Source organism: Sinocyclocheilus anshuiensis, unplaced genomic scaffold (assembly GCF_001515605.1).
Source record: "Sinocyclocheilus anshuiensis isolate Anshui unplaced genomic scaffold, SAMN03320099.WGS_v1.1 scaffold532, whole genome shotgun sequence".
Taxonomy (NCBI): Eukaryota; Metazoa; Chordata; class Actinopteri; order Cypriniformes; family Cyprinidae; genus Sinocyclocheilus; species Sinocyclocheilus anshuiensis.
Genome location: NW_015555819.1, coordinates 2179452 through 2189233, shown reverse-complemented (window position 1 = coordinate 2189233; position 9782 = coordinate 2179452). Strand labels below are relative to the sequence as shown.

The 9782-nt window shown below is 38.1% G+C and overlaps 1 protein-coding gene across 1 annotated transcript in view; it reads left to right on the top strand.

Annotated features, from left to right (window-relative positions):
- brsk2a (BR serine/threonine kinase 2a) overlaps positions 1 to 9782 on the top strand; it is a 215164-nt gene that overhangs the window by 194620 nt on the left and 10762 nt on the right. The window contains 4 exon segments of the mRNA XM_016469576.1: positions 1355 to 2036; positions 4310 to 4358; positions 6687 to 6810; positions 9191 to 9371. Of these exon segments, the coding sequence (XP_016325062.1) occupies positions 1355 to 2036; positions 4310 to 4358; positions 6687 to 6810; positions 9191 to 9371 (1036 nt within the window).

Genomic DNA, 9782 nt, shown 5'->3' with positions numbered 1-9782 from the left:
TTTTTTTTTTTTTACATTTTAAGTTTCAGGTTTTTTTTTAATATGCCAAGATAGCTTTCATTTGTTTCATCAGTTTTTTAGGTTTAGCTATTTTGGTATGTCAAGTTAATCTAAATGAAAATGAGAAATGGTGCTTTGGCAAGTAGCTGAAAAAAGTTATCCTTTTTTAGTATTTAATTTTATTTCGGTATGTCTATTTTATTTAATTTAACAAAACCACTAGGTAAGTGTTTTGGTGATCACTGACAATCCCGTGCTTTTTATTGAGACATGGGAAATTATTCTTTTTTAAAAATCCTTATCCAGCATGTATGACTTAAAAGCTCATGAAAATGAACCAGTCATAAGGTGTAGGAACCTTGGAAATAGCTGTCTGTTCTCTAGCAAGCAAAGTAAACAAGGAAGGAAATCGTGCAAGAGTGAGCTGCAGAAGACAGCCGTTTTTTTTTCATGGAGATATACTCTTTCATCCTATCTGCTGCTCTCTGTGTCTTTCCCCAAGTGGAAATCCAGCTCAGGGAACGCTGTAGAAAATCCCACTCCTCTGATTAGCACAGAAGCTCTTGGCTAAACTTTTCCAGTTGACTTGTTTAAGACGGCTCACAGATTACCAAGGCCTTACCCTAAAGCTCGCCAACGTATAGTGTTGATTCCAAGTGGAAATTTATTTAGAAGTTCACTCTAAACCTCTGTTTTGTATGTCACATGAAAATTGAGGATTTTGAAGTCAGTCTTTTTATGTTTGACATAAATTTGGTTAATGTACTGCTTGTTACTTTTGTGAATTTGTTTGCTTTGATTACTTTTCTGGATTCCAGCTGTGAAGAGATGATTAGTGCTTGAAGTATTTCTGCAACTTGGTAGCTTTTGTGTTTTGAGACATTCATATTCAGATGCTCACAAGCTTTGAAGGTTTATGCATGATTCAGAACTTGGACACAGTCAGGCATTACATTTATTTGCCGTTAGTTTGTTAACAGCTGATTCTGAGCATAAGTCCAAATTCATACTGCAAATTACATTGTCCACACCTCTAATACATGATTTATTGTTTGATACCCAAGTTGCTCATTTCACGGCAGAATATTTGCTCTTAAATCCCTTTTTATTTTCCCATTGGCAGCTTTCTTTGGTGTTCCTGAAAAGACTTGATTTGCTCTTCACAATGGTCTTGTTGCATCTTTCGCTCACCAGTCTTGGCTAACTGCATGCTTTTTTGTTTCTTCTACACCACCATGGCTCCTTATTCCTCCTTAAATTATTCCTTCCCTTTTTGTGTGTTTTACCCACAATGCTTTGACTTGTGCCTGTATATCTCGATGTGTTCTGCTCTGGTTCTCACCTTCCCCCAAAGCCTGTCCGAAAGTTCTGTGTCCCGCCTCAGTGCACTGAGCTGCTCTTGTCCCCCAGTTCTAGTATCACTGACTCCCTAAAACCAAACTTGGATCAAAACGAGTCAAAAAAACCCACTTCTAACTCTTTAACGCCAAACTCTATATCTGAGTCTCTCTTGCCCTGCCCAAAGACCCAAACTCTTCCAGCCAAACCCAAAGACAAACCCTTACAATCCGCCCGATCAAACCCCTTACCTGAATCTGAGCCTGAACACATTTCGACAGCCAAGTCAGAACCTTCGACTCCATGTCAACCTCAAGCACCCTGTATACCGGGAAGCCCACTGGTGCGGCGGGCAACCCCAGCCTCCATCATACCCCCTCAACTCTTGGTCTCCTTTAGGCCTGTTGCCCCTCTTTCCCCTATCCGACTACACCACTTCCACCCTGTTCCCGGCTCTGACCACACCACCAAATCTATCCCCACCATACAGGTGACCCCCCACCCCTCTCCAAGGGGCAGCCCTATCCCCACCCCCAAAGGAACACCCGTGCACACGCCTAAGGACAGCCCCACGGGGACGCCGACCCCTACGCCACCCCCTAGCCCCTCCATCGGGGGAATGCCCTGGAAGACGCGCCTCAACTCCATCAAGAACAGCTTCCTGGGCTCACCACGCTTTCACCGCAGGAAACTGCAAGGTATTGGTGGATAGAGTAAACAAGCTACAATTCATCTATCCATGCATTCTCCAAACCACTTGTCCTAAGTAGGGTCGCGGAGATGTTGGTGCCTATCCCAGCATCTCGGGCCGAAGAAAGGTAAAACTCTGGATGGATGTCCAGGCTACAATTCACGACACCATGAAATCAAAATTATAGTTATGTGGTGTTTAATCCATTTCTGTTAGCTTTGAGGCAAATCTAGATATTATTGTACTCATAAAAGTTGACAAGAATAATACATTCTCTTTTGAGATAACCAACGATGAGCCAACAATGTTGATGATGTCGTCTTGTCTTATAGCAGGGGTTTCTCAACTCTGGCCCTTGAGGTCCACTTTAATGCAGAGTTTAGCTCCAACCCTAATCAAACTCACCTGAACAAACTCATTAAGGTCTTCAGAATCACTAGAAAGCTACAGGCAGTTGTGTTTGATTAGGGATGGAGCTAAACTCTACAGTGGACCTCAAGGGCCAAAGTTCAGAACCCCTGTCTTATAGATTCTTGTCCAATAAAAGGCTCTTTACCAGGGGCGTCCAAACCTGTTCCTGGAGGGCCAACGTCCTGCAGAGTTTAGTTCCAAACAGCTCCAACACACTTGGCTGGAAGTTTCTAGTGAGTCTGAAGACCTTGATTAGCTTGTGTTGGAGCTAAACTCTGCAGGACAATGGCCCTCCAGGAACAGGTTTGGATGCCCCTGGTCTAGAATGAGAATGCCGTGTCCCCTTAAAGCCCATGATACACTCATGGTAAATTTCTTATTTGTTCTTTGCTTAGGGGTAAAAAGAAGTTCAAAATATATTTGCAGCGATATAGTGTTAATGAACATCCAGACGCCGCCCACACTGCTGTGAGCGGGTTTAGATGAGTATGTAAGAGCACATCTACCTATTATGTAATTGCCAGTGACCAATGGTAGCACGAAAGTGTTTACTAGCCAAAGTAAACACACCAGTGCATTCTTCGATTTCACTTGAAGTATATTGTAGTCTTAAAAGGGTTAGTTCACCCAAAAATGAAAATTCTGTAATTAATTACTCTCCCTCATGTCGTTCCAAACCCATAAGACCTTTGTTCCTCTTCAGAACACAAATTAAGGTATTTTTGATGAAATCCGACAGTATTGGAACTACCACGTTCAAGGTCCAGAAAGGTAGCAAGGACATCGTTAAAATTGTCTGTGACAGTGGTTCAACTATAATTTTATGAAGCTACGAGAATACTATATGCGCAAAGAAAACAAAAATAACAACTTTATTCAACAATTTCTTCTTTTTTGGGTCAGTCTCTGCTGCCATTCACAAGAGAACCACGACGCATGTGTATGCATTCCTCTGCTTGTAAACAAGCCACAGCGCATCCGGGTTCAACATCAGAATGCCAGCTTCTGTGTCAGTGGCACCATACGCATGCGTCGTGATACTCTTGTGAACGCACATTGAAGACTGACACGGAAGAGATGAAATTGTTGAATAAATTAGTTATTTTTGTTTTCTTTGTGCACAAAAAGTATTGTCGTAGCTTCATAAAATTACAGTTGAACCGCTGATGTTGCATGGACTATTTTATCGATGTCCTTACTACCTTTTTGGGTCTTGAATGTGGTAGTTCTGATACTTTCTATGGAGAGTCAGAAAACTCTTGGATTTCATCAAAAACTTTTTTTTCCCTGAAACTGTTTCATGGGGTGTTTAAATAAACTTGGTTTGCTTTTGGCTCAGTAATAAGTCACAAACACCTGGAATTGTTTGGGTGGCCAACAAAGGGAGAATAAGATGATTTTGACTAGATCTTCCAAATCCCTCTTAATGCAGTCACTCTACATTGAGTCATTATAGGCCTGAAATAAAGCTCTTACCTCCTCCAGTTTGACTGGATCTGTTTCATGGCTTGTTGTGGCTAAATGCTCTGATTTACATACTGACTGTAAACTAATATTAAGCCTGCTACCATGGTTACCACTTCACATTGTTTCGGTAGCATCAGTTTCCATTTCTAAATAACTTCTCCTGCATGCGACCCCTTAATGATCCAGTTTTATTGCTGGCAAAACCTTTAATCCCAAGCTAAACGGGCAACATGAGACAAATACTCACAAACGATGCACATTTGCATGCAACTATAGGCTCTAACTATATCTGTCCTACATACTGAGATGTTGAATTAGTTAGAAAACTATTTTAAAATGATACGCAACTTTGATTAATGACAAAAATGGAACATGCTAACATCCTTGCTTTACTCTGAACAGTTCCCACTCAAGAGGAAATGTCCAGCCTCACACCAGAGTCTTCCCCAGAGTGAGTACACAGCTTTTTATAGCATGTTACGGATTTCCCATTCACTGCTGTTGTCTTTTTTTATTAGGCTTATTATACTTATTTTCAGGAGCCATGAACCCTTTTCATGAGAGAGATAGAAAGCATAATTTTATTTTTTATTATTTTTCTATGCATTTATTCTAATATTTTATTTATTTTAGAGAGAGAGTGCATTCTTGGAATTCTTGGATCACTTACTGCTGGGAATTGTATTAATTTTATTTTCTTTTTCTTTTGCTACTCATGATAAGACCTGGTCTAGTGTACTTTTAATTAATATTGTCATATAAATGATATGTACATTTTATTTACTCCCTTTATTTACCTGTTGTTATCATTGGTGCCATTGGGAGGTCCCTACAGTGTAGGTTGATTTCAGGTTTTATTATTATTATCGGGACATTTGGTTTCCATAAAAATGCCATAATGCGTTTCCAGCTTACCATTAAGTCAGTTCTATGCTGGAAATGCAGCCGCCGAGAAACATCCTCTGAAAAAGATGAATAGTAGACCTTGAACAATACTTACCCGACCACAGTGTTGATGTAAACCCCCCTCAGCACTTCAGAAATCATTGTGAGTTATGTTTGCCTCTGTTAAACCATTTAGTCTTATTTTCCAGTCTAATGGAAGCTCAGTCATATCTTTCTCCCACTGAGGCGGGTCTCAGCGCACAGCAGACAGCAGTCACAAACTCCCCCACACGGAGTGATGCCTCATCCTCTTTTGTTTTCTATTTTGTCTTCCATAACTTATCCCCCTCTCTTGCTTTCCACGCCAGCTGGATAAGCCGTGGTGCTCTATGCTTTCTTTTGTCATCCTCTGCCATAAATCAGTTTCTGGAAGCTAAGTTGCGAGCGACTGTGCTTTGTTGATACACAACAGTGGTGGACTGAAGCTTTTTAGAGCTAGAACAATCTGCTTTTTAGACAGACGGTTATTTCTTTATATACTAAAACGAGACCAAATTACAGCTGCTAGTTTAAACACCAGGGGTTTTGCTTGATTTTTCCATCAACAGAGATGCTTTAATTTTGAGTGACCTACTGCAGCAAAAATGCAACAGTTGTTTAATAATATATTTTCCTAAATATGACTTATACTCTGAAATGTATCGTAGCAACATACAGAAATATATTTACAGTTTATCTACAAATATAACAATTTTCTAGCAATGCAAAGTCAACATGTTCACTGATATATTAAATGGTAAAGAGTATTACACTTAAAAATATCAAGAAACATTTCTTAATATCATTAATGGTCAAAACAATATTAAAAAAAAAAAAATTGTGGACATTTTGTGTCTATGGTCAGCATGGCTGTGATTCGGCCGTAGGACTCTGGACTCTTTGACAAATGGGATCCAAAATAACATCATTTATTTAAAAAAAAAGTAAAATTATTAATGTCTTTACTGTCACTTGATCAATATAATGCATCCTTGCTGAGTAAAAGTATTAAATTCTGAAGCATTAAAAATTATATAAAAAAACTGATATAAACAGTTATAAATCTAGAATATACATTTAATTTAAAATACTGTATATTCAAATGTAAAAGGTACATTTACAACCATATATTCCAGATTATTTATTCAGATTTATAAATGTAAATTATTATTACAGATTCCCAATTAAGTATATTTTTGTTTACAGTTCTTAAAATATTGAATATAAAATATTATATATAAAAAATGTTTAAACGGCAACATTCCATAAATATTCAAACATGTGGATACATCTTTTATGAATTTTACAGAAATGCTACAGTGGGTGTTAATGATTAACAATTCAGAGCCCATTCATTAAATTATAGATACATCTTCCAAACAATTTTTATCATAGCCAATTTAACTGAAAAGTTGTACCCAAGACTTTGTAGAGGTCAGTGCAACTGCGTTGTGCGCCTCTAAATATGTGATCCAACTTGGCAAGTCTTAAATCTAATCTAAAATTTCTATCACAATACATTATGCAGTCATATTTTTGAATATTGTAACCAGTGACTTCCTTACACACATTTTTTTAGCTATGAGACAAGAGCACCTTATGGATTTTTATACGACTTCTTTGATTTTTGTCTCATCCATCAATATGACCTCATGCAAAGTTCATCATGTTAATTTGTAGACCCTCTGCTGTGTGCCGTTCTTTCACATACTCCCTTTTATGAATTATTCAATATCAATTCATTTTGCATAAGCGCCATAGGATCTATCTTATTCTGAGCTCTGATAAGGACTGATCTTGTATCCCCTGAAGACTTCATAAAAGCTTCATGTTTCATATTTCTCTCACTCTGCAGACTTGCCAAAAAATCTTGGTTTGGTAACTTCATCAATCTAGAGAAAGAGGAGCAGATCTTCGTGGTTATTAGGGACAAGCCACTGAGCTCTATAAAAGCCGACATCGTCCACGCCTTTCTCTCGGTAAGCAGTCTCTTTTGTATGCCTCCAATCCCGTTTCATTCCTCTGTTGTAAACGACAGCTATGAATATTTGAATATATGGTTCTGCGTTCTCTCTATCAGATTGAAAGACTTTGCCCGTCGCACTGGCTTTAATAGGCTTGGCCGGAAGCCTGTGTTTTTACATTTGCAAATACCTTTCTGATTTGTGTTTCAATTCTGTAAAATGCTAGTCTGTGATGTTTCCATCCTCCCCGTGGCTGCCTCTTTCATTAGAGGTCAATGGAAAATCAACGCAGGGCATGAATCATTAGCATATAGATGTTGTGCCTCGAGAGGTTTGTGCAGAAGAGAAGGGAGTTTAGTCTGTCGTTTAGACCTGTTTTAAATGTGCGCTTAAAAAGTTGCTTGTCATGGTTAGCAACGTTTTCTTCGCCTTCAGCTATGCAATAGTAAAGGTGCGGTCATATTAGCGCAGTTTCTGCAGAATAAAAGTTGAGTGTCAATAGTGCTAGGTAGATTACTTACTAATTGTGGTCTGGTACTTATTCCAAATTACATGACAAAAATTGTAGTTAGGGATGTAATCAGTTACATTACACGCTTTATATAATTGGATACTTTTTGATTACTTTTGACCTAACTCGTTTATCGCATTGATTTACATAGCATAATGTTGTACAATATAGATATAAGAAATACAAAGAGAAAGAAAATAATATATAAAATATTTTGTTTACTTGCATGTCATGTGACATTAACCTCCATCAGAGGACTGTGAACATGCAAATGTGTTACATAATTATTAACTTGCTACCTTAAAATCTTAGGGGTAAATACATTAGGTGAATTGTGAATAATTTATTGCTATTGTGTGAATAATATGTAATCATGTAATCAATAAAAAAGTAACTGTAGTCCAATAGCAAGTATTTTAAAATGTAATTTAATAAAGAGTTAGTTCGCTTCCAGAATAAAAATGTCCTGATAATTTACTCACCCCCATGTCATCCAAGATGTTCATGTCTTTCTTTCTTCAGTCAAAAATAAATTAAGGTTTTTGAGGAAAACATTCCAGGATTTGTCTCCATATAGTTGACTTCAATGGGGATCAACGTGTTGAAGGTCCAAATTGCAGTTTCAAAGGGTGGAATAAGGGTCTTGTCTAGCGAAATGATTGGTAATTTTCAAAAAAAAATAAATGAAATGTATATACTTTTTAACCACAAATGCTCGTCTTGCACTAGCTTGACCTCACGCATATTACAAAGTCACATTGGAAAGGTCACGTGTGACGTAGGTGGAAGTACCGACCCAGTGTTTAACACAGAGAATGTGCAAAGAAAGCAGAAACGCTCTTTACAAATAAAAGGTAAAACAGCGACATCAGACTATTTTGAAGTTGGAGAAAATGAGTTTTTTGCCCCACCCTACCTTTTTGAACCGGAGTACACAGACGAAGAACTAACTGCGCGTGACCTTTCCAATGTGATTACGTATTGTGTGAAGTCATGGACGCGAATCGCAGAGCTAGTGCAAAATGAGCATTTGTGGTTAAAAAGTATGTAAAATTTTATTTTTTAAGAACCCTTATTGCTCGGCTGGGATCGTGTAGAGCCCTTTGAAGCTGCATTGAAACTGCAATTTGGACCTTCAACCCTTTGATCCCCATTGAATTCCACTATATGGAGAAAATCCTGGAATGTTTTCCTCAAAAGCCTTAATTTCTTTTCGAATGAAGAAAGAAAGACATGAGGATCTTGGATGACATGGGGGTGAGTCAATTTTCAGGAAATTTTTATTCTGGTAGTGAACTAATCCTTTAATTGTTGGAGTCTGATTACATAATCCAGATTGCATGTAATCAGTTACTACCCAGCACCGGTAGCATTGTGAGTAGCATAACTCAAGCAGCTTTCTTTGGGTCAACACGGTGAATTCCCATGACCAACTTGAACTCGATATGAAATCTGCATGTGGAAATCTTTCACCCTTACGCGAAATTCCCAAACTTTCCTATTGCAATGACTGGATTTTGCTCGTGACCATTTCCCAAGCAACGGTAAATGGAGAAATTTCAGTGAAATTTTGCAGGCAAAAAAACATCCATTGGCAATAGCATAGTGAAACTCAGACAAATCAACTCAGAAGTCACTTTTAAATAAAGCAGCATTTTGTGAATTCCCATGGTGACTTGAACCTAATGCGAAGTCTGTGAGATCTGAAATTCCCAAAGACCTAGATTCCTATTGAAATGACTGGATTTCACCCGCGAAAATTCACCAAATAACCGTACATGTGACCACACCTTAATAAACAGCCACACTTTTCCAAGTTCCCAATGATGTTCTTCATAGGTGCTTCCAAATATGTAACAGTGGATCGATCCTTGCCTTCCTCAGATTCCCAGCCTCAGTCACAGCGTTGTCTCACAGACGAGTTTTCGGGCCGAGTACAAATCCACCGCTGGCCCCACCGTCTTCCAGAAGCCTGTTAAGTTCCAGGTCGACATCACGTACACCGAGAGCACCGCGGCCACCAAGGAGAATGGCATTTATTCAGTCACCTTCACTCTGCTCTCAGGTAACCACAGCAACCGCAATCAGCGCTCATCAAGACCATAGAACGCCAGCGTTGCTTGAAATAAAAGAACATAGCCGCGAGTAAAAGGTGAATTATTTTATTTTTCTCCATGATGTGGAAGCATATTTGGATACTTTAATTAAATCTGTCAGAATAACCTACAACAGTATTTTTAAAAGGAAAAAAAGAATCCAATGTAGCGCACTAGTTGGGTCAAGCTGGCAATATGGCTAAAAGATATATCTTGATATTTTCTGCCTTTTGACGATCAGTATGTATTTCGATATTCATGTATTTTCTCTTAAATAGATTAAGAGTATTTTTTCATTTTTATGTCATATTATATATGTCGTATTATGTCATATATTTTGACATATATATATATATATATATATATATATATATATATTT